The sequence below is a fragment of the Podarcis tiliguerta genome, assembly GCF_965153285.1.
Source record: "Podarcis tiliguerta genome assembly, chromosome: 12".
Classification (NCBI taxonomy): Eukaryota; Metazoa; Chordata; class Lepidosauria; order Squamata; family Lacertidae; genus Podarcis; species Podarcis tiliguerta.
The window spans coordinates 21241505-21257753 of record NC_139545.1 but is presented as its reverse complement, the minus strand read 5'-3'; the positions used below and the strand labels follow the sequence as shown (position 1 = coordinate 21257753).

Sequence of the window (16249 nt, the reverse complement as noted above, 5' to 3'; positions counted from 1 at the left end):
AAATATTTAATTCAGTTTGAATCCATGCTTTTTAAAGCATGTCGATCAACAATACTATGTTGGCATTTTAGCAAATAATAATCTTTCCCTAATGTTTGCAAGCCTGAGGACAGGAGTTGTAACTATTTTTGTTGAGTGCTGAGTTCAGCATGTTAAATAAATAAAGCATCCTTACAATAATAGTTATTATACGCATAATCAACATGCTGGTTCTTGAGTGAGCTGCTCTCCAACCCAACATCTGCACTAAGAATGTGTACAGATAATTCAGATAGCAGATTCCGTGCTTTGGGGGTGGCATTTGGCCAAAAGGGAATTAAGCCCACTATAGAGCACATATTTATAAAAAGAAATATCTTCTTTTAGTGCTAGTGTAACAGTGTGGCACTGTGAGGACTGCACAGCCTGAGCTGGTCCAAACCCAGTAAAAACCACAGTATGAATATGTTGGCGGACAGGCAAGGACAAATCACTGCAAGACAGGGCATTTGTCTTTGAGAACTGGATAACCTTCAAGACTACCATCTGGATATAACCAAGGGCTGTTTTGGGGTCAGGCACAGAGGGCACGTGGTTGAGAACTGTGTCTTCTTGTTCCTAACAAGAACAAGTAATCTTCGCCACCTTTCTCCAGTTTGCATCAAACTAAAATTGAGTGGTTGGCGCAGATGAGCAGGGGTCAATCTACTATGAAACTAATAAAGGTTAACCTTCAGGGCCCCTAATCCTGAGAGGGTCCCAGAAGAGACTTTATTCCACATTTTGGGGTCTAGTACACCCAATTTGAGTCACATAACTCAAATTGGTGCTCTCTCTCTCTCTCTCTGTATTTCAACAAATCCCAAAGTTTGAGTCAGTAGCACAGATGTTGCAAAGGTGGAGTGTCACAGTAAGTTATCAGTTCAAAGAATATTTGCACCTTAGGAAATCCCAGAACACAGAAGAAAACACACTACCTAAAATGCAATGTGTATAAATTCTGCAGCTTATTTGTGAGCAACACCTAACTGAAGTGTTCCCTGATATATTACTACTGTGCTTAAGGTGCCTATCACGTGCTGAGAAGCAGAATGGGATTTTTCAAAGCGTCCTTTATAAAGAACGAATTTCGGTCTACCATGACTAAAGAACGTTTAAATTCCTTATGTATATTGTCTCTAGAAAATGACATTGCAAGGAAGCTCTCATATGATGAAACTGTACATGAATATGCTGCTTGAAAAACTAGAAAAAAGAGCTTCATGTAGTATGTGTTCTCATAGGTGTCTAAAATAAAATATTATATTGACTGTGGTCTTTTCTAGCATTTATTACATCATTCTATGATGCATATATATAACATTTCCATAATTTTCATCTCCTAAAGTCAAAAATTATAAGGCATAGGATTTTTTTATTCACACCTGTGACTTTGACATATGAGATATGTGAGATGTGCAATAATTTTAATCAAAATCTGAGATGTAGCGATTAATTTATAGATAGATAGATAGATAGGGTGGTGATATGTTGTAGAACAAGCCCATTTAAGAAGTGGTTACCCAGATCTCATTGCTAGTTGCGAAGAGGCCCCCGTCTTGGAGAAAAGATGGGATATACAGTCGTACCTTGGATCTCAAACACCTTGGCTGCCAAACAAATTGGCTCCTGAACGATCAAGACCTAAAAGTGAGTGTTCTGGTTTTCGAATGATTTTCGGAAGCAGGACATCTGGCTGCGCTTTGGTTTCTGAACGTTTTGGAAGTCAAACGGACTTCCGGAACAGATACCATTCAACTTCCAAGGTACGACTGTAAATGTAAAAATAAATATATTATATAAAAAATAAACTAAAGCTTGTATCAGCACCGGTCAGTATGGCTAGTGATAAGAAATAATGAGAACTGTAGTCCAAGCAGCTAGAGGGCACCTGCTGTGGGAAGGCTGAATTAAACACTGTCATCATCTCAATATTGCAGATAGCAACAAAGAGTGATTGATAATGGCTTGCCTAAGGCCACCTTGGGAGAGGCAAGATTCAAACCAAGGACTTCTTGATTTGTCAATCAGCCACTGCACTAACTTGAATAAGATTGTCTTCTCAGAAGTACGATATTTAATACCAGCTCTTAACAGAACACTTGATGAAGCTAACATAGCAAAAATTGGAGATTCTACCACATAAAAAGATAATTGGGCCAAATGAAAGTTTTACAATGTAAGAAAAGAGGCAGAAGAGGTTTCATCAAGCCTTTTCTTGTGGTGTGTGTGTGAGTGACAGCCTTGTTTAGGTGTCTTGAGTGGGAAGACTTAACTAGATTAACATGAATTGTGAAGAAAGGCTTTCTGTTTCCTTTGAGCAAGTCTCAGCCTGTTCCTTTATTGCGGTGTTGACCCATTATTGATTCGCTGGATAATTACTTTGATTAAAGGCAGTGCTTCCCTACCTCATCCTGAAGAATGCTTTCTCTCTTGCTCCTGCTGTGGTCAGTCGATCTCCTCCCGATAGGACGCCCACACAGCCTTGCTTGTTCCCCTGGAAAAAAACACACAGCGGAGAGCGAGCGGTTTCTCTTCTCCACTTCCAGCAAATGCCAGGTTATTGCCGAACAATGTAGGCATCAACAAATGTTATTTTGCTGTTGATGGGAGCCCAAGGATGTCAAATTGTTATGGGCTTGTTTGAATATTAGGGCTTAGCTTTCATTATTAGACAGTATGTAACTCATGAAGGGAGTTGTGGCTCCCAAGGCTCCCATTGTCTTTCTTTCATTTTGATAAAAGCTTGAAGAATCACTTGGCTTTGCCTCTTTTCCAGCTGTGGTTTCCTGCCTGTTATATTCTGTGTAGCTCAGGCAATGACCAGGGATGATGGGCGTTGCAGTTCAGCAGTGTCTGGAAGGCCAAAGATTCCCCATTCCTCTGCACCATTGGGCAGCCTCTTATGATCACTCAAGGGCTCTCAACAGAGGCCTGGGATATGGGAAAGGGGGCAGCACTGGAAGGAGGAAATCACAAAAATGGGTGGAAACAACTTGTGTGTACTGCACTCCCATCTAGAATTAATTCTTCTGTGAAGTGTATTATTGCATCTGATTAAACTGGAGAGAACTGCCCGGACTGGTGGCATTAGAGATATAGACCCCTGCAAGATTTGTTTCTCCTAAATGTCATTTAACTAGTGTAAAATGTCAGTTGCTACCCTTTTAATATTAACCAAATCAAACTGAAGTCAATAGTTAATAATTATGATAATAATAATAGCCACCTCTTAGATAATACTCAACTAAATCTTACTCAGTAGACTTGTTGAAATCAATTGAGTTCGATTATGCAAGTCCATTGATTTCACTTTAATCTAATGTTTCCTAATTCTGTCTCTTATATTTCTGCTTGCAGAAATACTGATTCCCTTCCCCCGAACATTTATTAGATGTGAAATACATAAGAATGATAGAATTGTACATACTCCACTTTGTTCACGGGCTACAGTTGTGGAAGAAATATCTCACTTGCCCACTAAATCTTCCACTTTACTCACAATCTGCAGCTTTGAGATAAATACTGTATTCCACTTGTTCATATCTAACAGCAATAAGAAAACATTGTCATTTGTCTGTGATTTAAAAGTGCCGATTGTTACCAATTAGCACCTATGGAATAAACATTATATTTTGCCCGAAAACAACAGCTGTAAGAAAGAAGAATAACTACAAAAGAAATGTTGAATAACTGCATATAGCTGTAAAATAAATGTTGCCCACAATTAACAACTTTGAAGAACCATAGCAAATTTCTGACAGCAGTTGTAAAACAAATGCCACACACTATAGTTGTGAGGAAAACATTGAACAGCTGTATGAGTGAATTGCATCTTAGTTTACTGCTATATAAGGAAAATTATATTATATATGTGTACTGCTCTACACTTTGCATCAATAATTAACAGCTGAAAAAGAGTTTCACAACCACCCAACTGTTAGCAACTGTGGAACAAAATTATGTAATCAAATTAGCAGCTCTAATAGAAATGTTGCTGTTCATGAAAACAAACTGGCATCTAAAGAAGAAAGAGAAAAACAAATGTTTTTATTCTAGGATGATTTAAGCATTAAGTGATGCTCAGAGAAGACCCATTGAAATAAATGGATGTAAATTAATTCCTGGATGTAAAGTTCAAGTGTCTCAATGGGTTCTGAGTATTATTTGTTTATTAGTGTGAGATACTGTAGTTTTATAACTAAAATCAAGCTTCACCTGCTAGTAAATATCATGATTAACTTATTCCATAAATAGTTCAGGAAGAAACAGATTTGCACAAAATTTATGATGTTCCTAGTTAGCAATGCTGTTGAGTGTATTTTTGAAACTTCACTTCCTTTGTCATATAGCTCATCTATAACGGTGATGGATGGGGATTATGAGAGTTGTAGTCTAAAACATCTGGAAGGCACTAGGTTGGTGAAGGCTGGTTTATAGTAAAGATTGGTAGCTAATGATAGCCTTAATCCCATGGTGTGAAGTTTGAATGTACAGTGGTACCTCGGGTTACAAACGCTTTAGGTTACAAACTCCGCTAACCTGGAAGTAGTACCTCGGGTTAAAAACTTTACCTCAGGATGAGAACAGAAATCGTGCAGCGGCAGCATGGCGGCAGCAGGAAGCACCATTACCTAAAGTGGTACCTCAGGTTAAGAACAGTTTCAGGTTAAGAACAGACCTCCAGAACGAATTAAGTTCTTAACCCGAGGTATCACTGTATATGGTTTATTTATCACATACATACAACCTGAGCCTATGATGGAGTAGCTTCTAGCATTACACTCCCATGGGCATAGTCTTTTGATTCAAACTGCCAGCCAACGCTTTAGGTTACAAACTCCACTAACCTGGAAGTAGTACCTCGGGTTAAAAACTTTACCTCAGGATGAGAACAGAAATCGTGCAGCGGCAGCATGGCGGCAGCAGGAAGCACCATTACCTAAAGTGGTACCTCAGGTGAAGAACAGTTTCAGGTTAAGAACTGACCTCCAGAACGAATTAAGTTCTTAACCAGAGGTACCACTGTAGTTTAAAAAGATTTATTTCACATTTTATAGTCTTGCAGCTTCTAACTTATGTTCATCATAGAACCTCAGTTATGCAGGAGATCCAGTGTACTAAAGCATTTGTCTATTTTTAAAACCTTTTAGGCCACCTGTCATCTAGCCAAAAAATTATCTAAGGAAAACAATTTCAGAAAAAGAAGCTCAGGAAAAGGCTAGTGAAAACAAAGGTCCTTCTGAATGCTAGTAATTACTGGAGAAATGTTGGAGGGTATGGAATAGGATGTCCCTATTTTCATTGGAGAAATGTTGGAGGGGAGGGATCTCACCCAATAATGTGTTCCAGGGACAAGGACCCACTACAGAAAAGCCCCTCACCCACGTATGCTTTTTAGAATAATTGATCTCAAAAGCAGGTACATAAGAAAATCCTTCATTGCAGACTGGTATGCGTGACAGTAATTAGTACCCTTAATGTCTTCCAAAGTGCCTTTCCAAGTACCGTATTTTTCCATGTATAAGACGCCCCCATGTATAAGATGACTCCTATTTTTTTACCCAAAATTAAGAAATTAAGTTGTTTAGTTTTTGGGGTGTGTGGGGGAAGTCACTTCCGCCAATCACTCACCCACCTGCCCGCCACTGCCAATCACACACCTCTCAGCAGCCACCAACAACCCGCCCACTGCCACCAACAGCCCACGCACCCACTTGCCGCAACTGCCAATTGCCTGCCCGCCTTGCCACAGCCACATCCAATCACCAGCAGGCTTTGCCGCAGCCACCAATCACCCATCCAATCGCCGCTGCCAATCTCCTGTTTGCTGCTGCCATTAATCCCACATCCCCCTCTGCATTCACTATCCATGTATAAGCCGACACCCAATTTTTGCCTAATTTTTTTTAAGCAAAAAGCATTGTCTTATACACGGAAAAATACGGTATGTCATATGTGCACACACTTATTAATAGCCATAGCATGTGGCAAGGCACTGCATTGGCTTCACAGGAAGTCTTCTTATTTAATTTTACAAATATTTATTGGGAAGATTTTCATCCCACCCTTCCATAATATTATCAGAGTGGCTTACTAAACCCAAGCCTGCTCACCTTCTATGGTGGGTGGTGTTGCGGCTGGACCATGGGCCACGTCAGTGATCCAGTTAATAGTAGGGTTGTGAGGTCTGCCTACCTGCAATTGGCCAATGGCAACAGGTCTTGGTGTTCCCCAGGGATGGGCTTAGCCGGCCAATGAGGACTACCTGGGCCCACTTCCGGGGGGACAAATTGCGGCCTGCCCTCTGTTTCTTCTCACACACTGCTGGCTTTTCAGCCTTCCTGCTGGAGCAGAGACTTCTCCAAAGGGACTTCTGCTGGAGGAAGTGGCTGGTGGGAAACATACTCCTATTCAGTTCCCCTTGCTCCATCTTTAGTAGTTTTTAAACTGTGCTTGGATTAATTTGTACTGTGCATTTTAAGGGGTATATGTGTTTTTAAAAGGATGAACTTGCATGTTAATTACGTTTGCATTAAGAATTGTACACTGCTTTGTGAGGTCTTTTATGTCCTGAAAGGCAGTTTAGAAATCATGTTATAAGCCCCCCCGTAACCCCCCCCTAAAACAAGCTGATTTGTTGATTCAACCAGTATGGACTTATATGTGGGTTGGAGCAAGATTCTCCCCTTAAACTTTTCTTTACAGTTTTTTTGGTTTCTGTCTAGTGTTATTCCTGCAATATCTGGTTTCATTGGCTGGAAAATTGTAACAAAATTTTACATAGCTGGTACAGGAATTTTATTTGCATATAAAAATATACTCCTATAAAAATATACAATTCTTTTTTATTGTTTTAAAAGACACACCAATGATTCAAAGCAATGTTTATCACTGTTGCCTCCATTCTTTCTTTCCCACTCCAAATCCCTCTCCTAAACTGGGTTCACCTTTATCCCATATAACTTTTATTGAACGAGCAGTTAGACCCTTAGGTATATTTCCCACAAAGATGTATAAGTTTAATTTTAGGCAGTGCAATCTTCTTAGAGGAAAAGAAATTAAGCATCATGCCAAGTAAGGCCAGATATTTTAATAAAACAAGCCTTATATTTACATTTTCACAAGTCCTGTAGGTAGTAGTGCTTAATTACCATGAACGCTATCATTTATTTAGAGCCTACAGTGTGCTAGATGCATTAAGTATGTATTACGAATGAAATTGAAACCAAGGAAGCATAGCTCTGGAATCTATGATAGGGAAGCAGAGGCAACAGCCTAGGGAAGCCCTTAAAACAGCTGTTGGGGGAAGCAGTAGTCCTCTGGCATTGTTGGACCATAACTCACCATCCCTATCCATTGGCCATGCCAGCTGGGACTGATGGGAACTGGAGATCAATCACCTCTACCTTAAAACATGCAAAAGAGGTTGGATGTGTTTGTCTCTCCAGTTCATTCTCATTTATGCCACTTTTTAACCTTTAAGGGGATTATAAAGTCCTTCCAGTGCCCGAACATATTATAAAGAGGCAATCTATAAGTAAATAACATTTCTGAATTAAGTTGGTCACTTGGCACCTCATGGTCTTTAGGAAAAGAGGTAATCTTGGCTCTCCAGATGATGTTGGATTACAAATTCCATCATTCTTGCCCATCCATGCTCACTGGGATTGATGGGAGTTGGAGTTCAACAGCAACTGTCACAGGCCCATGCCTGGTAAGGGGATGGTTGGCCCCAGCTCATTTGCTAAGACATTCAGAATCAGCAGCCACAGTTTTGCCCATACATACAGACTTTTCTGTTTGTATCCCTTAGACAGGTCTTCCATGGCTCTAGAAGGCATTAAAATCTTTTTGCAGCTAATTAGCGTGGCCCAGAATCCCCTTTTATCTATTCAGTGTTCCATTTCTGCTTCATGTAATTCACATTGAATTAGCTGAGAGGATGAATGACTCTGCAGTAGGTAATTGTATTTTAAACAATAAGAAACCCAGGAATAAATTAATTTGAAGGCTGCAGATGCTTTTTAGATACATGATCATTAGCTTTTATACAGAGGCAACATCATCAATTTGCATGGCAAGCATATGATTTTAATTCTTTTACTAGTAGGGGAATCTGATTTTGTTTTGACAGCAGAATCAGCACACAAAGACATAACACTGGTAATGATATTCATTTTCCATTTAGTAAAACAAAAGTGGGAGTTTGAGGAGTCAAACAATTGCTTGAACCTCGCTGGATTGCGGATGTGAGGTGAACAAATAAAATCTATTAGGAAGTGTTATGAATAATTCCAGAAACTGCTTTAATTGGATAAGGTCAAGCAAGTGAGCTCACAGGAATTGAAATATAGTAAGTCTATTAAAGTAAACTTCAGCGCTTTATTAAAATGATGGGAGCCTTATTAAAAATAAATCAGTGATGCATATTAATACCATCTTTCCCATCCACCCTATGTCCTTGTGACTTCACTTCTCTTATGCACACATACCTGAAAAAGCCCTTTTTTACATTTCTGCTGTTCCGTACTTTCCACTTTAGTTTGCAAGAGAGCAATTGTATATTAGTGTTCAGGGGTCAACACACAACAGTGCTCAAAGAGCATCCCTAAAGAAGGTACGCAAGCCATCTCTTAAATTTAAACTTCTCCAACCCAATGCAGGTGAGAGAGGGTAGCAGGAAAATGTCCATTACATTGTGAAGCTTTACAAGAGGACAAAAGCAGGAGGAGGATTGCATGTACTGAAAATCTTGAAAGATACAGCATATAGGACATGGGAAGTTTCACAGAACTAAAGAAAGATAAACAGCAGCTTACAATTATCTAACTAAATTATTCACCGCAACATAATTCAGAAACCATATGTCTCCCTTCACTGCTTATAAGACAATCTATTTGTTTGCTGGAATTTAACAATAACGTATCTGATTGACAGGGCCCTGTTTCTTTCAGATGTCACTGTTTATGACTGAAACGCACAACCACTAATTTAACTAAAGTCCAACTTGTAGCGTTAATGAGAAGAAAAAAGTCAATATCTTGACAGGAAAATCACTACTTGTCAATCAACCCTACATAGTTCATTGCGTATGTAACATCGATAGGACCTACTTATAGACCTCCAATGATACATACTGATTTGGCGAAAGATACTTTCAAATAAAAACTGAAATTAAAAGAAGTTAAATGTAATTAAATTAAAACTTGGTGCTTCTGGATGGGGGTGGGGGAAAGGAATGTTAAAACAAAACAAAAAAATCAGCCGTGGGTGAATCTCTTTTTATGACTGATATAAGAAATAAATAAAAAAATCACAATGCAAAAAAGTCAGTATCTTTATATTTTGTGGTCCAGTTGTCTCTTAGAAGTAAAACATATGATCTGATTTATATGGCTGTTTTCCACCACAATCACTTTTTATTACATGAATCAGCCTGAATATTGCACTGTACTGGGAACAATGAGATCCGTTTTATAAATGCTTTGCTTCCATGTGTTTTTTTCCTCCCTTACAGATAGTAACTTTATCCTTGCAAACGCTCAGGTGGCTAAAGGATTCCCCATAGTTTACTGTTCCGATGGCTTCTGTGAGCTTTCTGGATTTGCACGAACGGAAGTCATGCAGAAGAGCTGCAGCTGTAAATTTTTATATGGTGCTGAAACAAATGAGCAGATGATTCTTCAAATTGAAAAGTCACTGGAAGAAAAGATAGAATTCAAAGGAGAAATCATGTTTTACAAAAAGAACGGTGAGTATTATTTCATTCATCAGACATGCTGTGAACGTAGCCATTATTCAGTGGTTATGTAACAACCACTATTTATTCTGCATATGAATGTTCAGAAGGCCACATATATGTATATGCATGAAAGTACACTCTAAAGTTGTGAAACTTATTATGAGTTTTTGTTAAATTCAGTTTAAAGTAGATTACTTTCCACATTGTCCATAATTTGGGATTCTATTCAAATACTAACCCATGATTATGGTAACATGTAGCTTGAACTCATGAGACAAATTCACAATGCAGCTGATTCAATCTGTATTTCACAACTTGATTGTGTACCATTTGAAATTGTCAGCTGAGCTTGGGAGAACCCTCACTGAAAAATATTGTACTGGAGGTAGGATGATGTGATATGAGTGGTAGTGCTTGATCTGTGAGGTTCTTTTCAAACATGATAATTATCATTTCAGTCACAGAGTTATGAAAACGCATGTTTGAATTGACCTTTGGCACCCATGGCAAAATATACCGAGGTGTGTTACATGCCTACACTGAAATAAATAGGTGCTGGATAGCTCTGAACTTTGTGCGATAAGTCTTCAACCTGCCTGCACTTTAAAGCAAGGTGAAGGACCCCTGGGGGAAAAATTGCTTCTTGCTCTTTAAAAAATCTGAGCCCACAACAAGCAAGTCTTCAGAGCTAATGGACTGCAGGCAACACCACATCTAGCCACAGGAATGCTTTATTTTTAAATTTGTAGTTGTCTCTGAAATTTCAAAAGTCGATTTGGAAGTTCCTGTTTGAAATAGTGGGGATTTTTTGAGGAATTTCAACAGAAGCAAAAGGAGTTCCAAGAAGGCTATAAAAATTCCTGAAGGTGGTTTCATATGTCTATACTAATGACACATAGCAAATGTTAATTGTACACATTATTTGGGATATTTCGATGAGGAAATGTGTCATTGTCCCTTGAAAAAGCAAGTGAGACATGTGAGGCTGATGGATAACAAAAAGGAGGAAGAGACTCTGTTCTTGTTCCTGGTTTGCAAGTGAAAAGGAGATAAAAAAGAGGGTAGCAGCAATAAGCAGGGAAAAGAGGGGAATCAACTTCTTTGCTGTGGAAATATATTTCAGCTCAGAACACAGCTCTTATTTGAAAAAAAAAGTATGTTCTGGAAACGTTTCCCCAAGTTTTATACTGATGGAATTCTTTTAATTCTGCTGGTGTTGGGAAAAGGGGATGGGTTGCCAATTTTCACTGATTCCTCCTGCCTGTGTGCCCTATTCTGGCAGTTTGTGGGAACCTTCAAAACAGAAGGTGGCCCTGAGGGACATGGAGGAATCAGGAACTGGTAAAAATCACTTCCCTGTCTCCTTTCTCCAACAGGAAGCCTCCACTGGTCCCAGTTCCCTGTGTGAATGGATAGAGGCATTCTGGAGGCCTTCTGTTTGCACAGGAGGAAATCTGACTCCAAATTCATACACATCAAAGAGAGAAACAAGTACTAGAGAATCATCTCTCTCTCTCTCTCTCTCTCTCTCTCTCCACACACCCACACCATAAAGGGAAAGGCATGAAGTTTAGTGAAGTTGCCAGGACGTTAATGGAGTATACCATTAAAATGTAGCATTGCAGGGAGGCTTCATGAAAATTCAGCAGAATCGTGCCCTTTGACAACATTAGCATTTGAAGGAAGACGTGCCACTGCGTCTCTAAACCATATTCCTGGAAAACTGATGCAAGAAAGATAATCTGTAGAGATAAATAATTTACAAATACTGCCTGAATATGAGCAATCCTCTTGCACCAGTAGTTCCAGAGCCATTATGCATGTCAATGACTAAGCATTACAGTATGGAAGGGTAGACAATCACTACTATAACACAACTCTCTGTTCATTTCGGTGGGGGCTGGCCAGCGAACTAGGCTATACAGCAGCAGGAGAGCTTGGTGATTGGAGGAAGCAATGCAGTAATGTGTTTACTTAAGCATTTCTCAAGTTTTCAAGTTCAAAAAGGGGAGAATTCACTGTGTGTCCAGAGTTTTTGAAATGGGGGGAAAACCCCCAGAAAGACCTAGTGCTTAGCCTTTGTACATTCACCCACCAGTTTCAGCAGATTAACAGGAACTCTGTTACTCAGTTGAATACTGCCTGATTGTTGCAAAGTATCAAGTGGGGTCTTTCTACAGTTCCATTTTTAGATGGAAGGATAGCATTTGTACACAGGTTGAAAACAAGAAATGGTTCAACATGGAAGAACTAATTTCGCTGAACAAACACAGCCTCTTCTTCCTTTCAGCTATAAATTTGCCGTTGATGATGCAAAACGAAAAGAACCAAAGTTGTTTGTTAATGACATGGAGAAATAGAGATTAAAAGCAGGAAAGGGGTACGACCTTTGGAATCTGCTTCCCAGGTTGTTTCATGGTACAGTCAGAGTGTTTGGAGTCAGATTTTCCTAATGATACAGACATACTGATCTCCTTTTAATATGCATTTCTGGCAGGTAGCATGCTTGGGGCAGAAGTGTCATTAAAATCAAGGTGATAGGATAGCTTTCCAGTATTGCTCTTACCTGGCAAAGAAGCAAATGAACTGGGGGAGAGAACTATTATTTACCTTTGTTGTGTCTCTTGTAATGAAACCTGGGGAGGTACAGTATAACAGTAATGGATGTAAGTTTTCATATGCAGTGGTGTTATTATTTTAATACATTACATGAGCTATTTTAGAAGCAAAAAAGCCTTGGGACATAATAGGAAAAAAGTGAAATATTGTGAAACTGTTCTGTAATTTTAAACCTAGAACCAGGAGGAAGTTTGACTTCTCTAATTGACAGCCCTGACACACTTTCAGTACAGGCTTGCCTAGAGACCAAGCAGTGATTTCAGGCACATATCCGAATTCATAATACAGAGCATTTTAAACACTGAATAATAAGCAAAGAACTGAGCTAAGTAAAATGTGATTAGGAAATATAGTAAGTATTTACTATAATGGCTAGATTTTCTTGATATATTTTGTTTCTATTAGATATTGAACAGATATTCTAAAAGTGCTCTTTTATCTGGCAAGACAAAAACTCAAGAGCTCAGTTTGAAAACTCAGCTATATCTTTGCCAGTTGCTTTATACCATCAGTAAGTTTCAAGTTTATTTTTGTTGTTGTTCACATTCTGACCAGGTGCTCATCTGCAGCTTGTATTGCTTTCATCCCTGCTGACATCCACACCACTCATTTAAAGCACTCTTATACCACTTTAATAGTCATGGCTTCTACCAAACAATCCTGGGAACTGATGCTGAGCTGTTAGTCATCCCTTCAAAGTGCTTCAATTCCCAGCACCCTTAACAAACAACACTTCCTAGGGTTTGGGGGTGGGGAGAGGGCATGGCTGTTAATGCTGTATGAGTGCCTGGTGTGAATGTGATCTATGTCTTCATTCTAGATTAAAAGGAGCTCGAAATAAGGCACCTGCCAACTTCTGAAAACTCAGGTTAATACACAAGTAGGTCAGAATCAAGAGAACCACACTACTAGTTCCACTAGCTCAGGAGGGTTTGGGTCTACGCTGGAGTCAGGCAGGCGGTTCCACCTCACCATCTTCTGTAAACTTAAAGTTCAGTGTGGATTTTCATTGTGTACAGGGATCATAGAGAGAGTGGTCAATGGAGTGTCATGTGCTAAAAAGGGTGGATTTTGTTGCAGTCAGGAATGTTGGGTGTGGGTGTTTTGCAGACCATAGTGAGATGGCTCCCTTTGGTAGCTGATTTTGTGCATCATGAATGGGCAGGAAATTGTCTGTTCTTTAATTTCTTTCATTATTTAATTTATTGTCGTTGATGGTTATTGTTGTTTTCACCATCATTTCACTGCCGGGTGATGAGGTGCTTATGGGATTTTGTGATTCAGGTGGCAAAAATAATTTGATAGGCTTTAGGTCCTAAGCTTAGGATGGCTGTATCTTCTTCTTTACACGGGACAGTCCTCTGCAGGGCTGTTGGGGGATAGTGATGGGGGAAATGTATTTGCATGTGAGTTTATAGATATTTCTTTAACACATGTACCAGATTTTTCTCTCGTGTTGGGTACACATACACACACACACACCCTACCATTTTTACAATGCTCTTTAAAACATATTTGTGCCACTCTGTTTATAATTCCAGGGTGATGTACATACAACACAGTGAGTTAAATATAAAATGCAACACGAAAACATTGTAGAAAACCCTTACTTTTTAAAACAAGCGGGAGATTGCATGAACAAAAGTGTTTCAGCCTAGCTCCAAGAAACCAACAGCATGCTGGCCAAGCCTCTGTAGGGAAAACATTCAATAAATGGAGTGCACTGCTAAAAACGCCTGTTTCTTTGTTGCATATCACACCGCTAATAAAGGGCTTAATAGGAAACCAGACGCAAGGGGTAGGCTCCATTTGTTCCCCACTGTAATTTTATCTTGGGACATGGTGTAAAAGTACTATACAATATGAATGATAGTAATAATTAGGTGGGAAATGCATAAATCCACAGAGGATTGCAATAGGTATGGCATTAGCCCAGGCGGTCACCAGGCTGCCAGTCCTATCTGTTGGGTTATAATGTTTGCCAATTCATTCATTCTCAATGAGGGTTTCTTGGCTGTAATATCATCGGATAGGAAGCATTACACTGTCAAAACATGGTTTTTTTTTGTTTAAAAAGCATGCTGTGTTGATGAAGGAACAGTCAAAATGGCTTCAGCTAGGAAGTCAAGTCTTACCCAGTGCTTTTATATATATATATATATATATATATATATATATATATATATATATATATATAAGTTTAGGGGTACTCTCATTTTCCTACTCATATTGAAATACTGCCCCTCAATGAGGCCAAACTTAGATTCACAAAATGTTTAGGGGTATACGTTCCCTGTATCCCTCCAGGAAAAAAAGCACTAGTCTTATCAATGCATTTGAGTCCTTTTGTCCTTATGATTTACTTACTTTGGCTTTAAGTGAGCTTTTTGCAGTGTGTGCCAGCAAAGGCTTCTCAGCAATTTTAGCCCTCTTCAGGATTGATGCCAAGTTAGAAGGACCTCTGGACTAGTCTAGCTTTTAATTCTTTTGCTCTTAAGATCTCTGGCAGAAATATTTACAGATAATCTATGAAGCAAGCAGGATGATAACTTATTATATAATGGTATTTTCTTATGAACAGTTTTACATAGTTGCCCTGAGTCAATAACCCCTTCATTCTCTTGTATTTCTTTCTTACATAATTGCTCCTGAACATTTTTACATTTCAGCGATAAAGAGGGAGACATAAAAACAAGCAGAGAGAGAATGCGAGAGAGAGAAAGTTATTTGTATCCTATAGAATGGAGATAGAAGTGAGTAGGAATGATGGTTGCTCTTCCTGACAGCCCCCCAAATAAAATTGAATTCTTAATGTTCATATTGAAAGCCAGTGTAGTGTAGTAGTTAGTGTTCTGGACTAGATGGGGGCGGGGGGGGGAGTAATGTACATCACCTTGATATTCTTGTAGGGACAGGTGGGATAGATAGATAGATAGATAGATAGATAGATAGATGATAGGTAGATATAGATGATGATAGATAAATAGATAGATGATAGATAGATAGATAGATAGATAGATAGATAGATAGATAGATAGATGATAGATAGATGATAGATAGATAGATGATAGATGATAGATAGATAACTCAAGGAGCTTTCAAATATTTAGTATTTATACATAAAAATCCTAATTTAGTCATTGCCCCCCCTCCTGCAAACAAAAAAAGTTACCTTTGGGAAGGGTGCAGTTAGAATTGTAGAGTTGGAAAGGACCACGAGGTTCATCTAATCCAACCCTGAAGGAGCTTCTCCACCCCCATCATTCAACCTGGACACTGAGGTCCAGCGCCAAGGGCCTTCTAGTGGTTCCTTCACTGCGGGAAGCGAAGTTACAGGGAACCAGGCAGAGGGCCTTCTCGGTAGTGGTGCTCACCCTGTGGAATGCCCAACCATCAGATGTCAAAGAAATTAACAACTATCTGATGTTTAGAAGACACCTGAAGGCAGCCCTGTTTAGGGAAGTTTTTAATGACTGATGTTTTAATGTATTTTTAATCTTTTGTTGGAAGCCATCTAGAGTGGCTGGGTAAACCCAGCCAGATGGGCAGGGTATAAATATTATTATTATTATTATTATTATTATTATTATTATTATTATTATTATTATTACCATGCCCCCTGCAATGCAGGCAGGCATCTTTTGCTCATCATAGGGCTCAAACTCACAACCCTGAGATTAAGAGCCTCATGCTGTACCAACTGAGCAGCTAACCCAGAGTTGTAGCAGGTGGTGGGTTGCTTCCTTCACACATATATCCATTGTATGCTGGCAACAACCAATTTACCCATGTCCATTTGATGCATGGCCATGCACGAGTGCATCATGGCCACATAAGGAAGCAGAATGGGGCAGAGGCATAACAGGG

The 16249-nt window shown here is 39.2% G+C and overlaps 1 protein-coding gene across 2 annotated transcripts in view; it reads left to right on the top strand.

Moving 5' to 3' along the window:
• KCNH8 (potassium voltage-gated channel subfamily H member 8) overlaps positions 1 to 16249 on the top strand; it is a 149450-nt gene that overhangs the window by 43832 nt on the left and 89369 nt on the right. For both annotated transcript variants that reach the window (XM_083404681.1, XM_083404680.1), the window contains exon 2: positions 9539 to 9772. In XM_083404681.1, coding sequence (XP_083260807.1) covers positions 9539 to 9772 — 234 coding nt within the window. The remainder of the gene's footprint in view (positions 1 to 9538; positions 9773 to 16249) is intronic.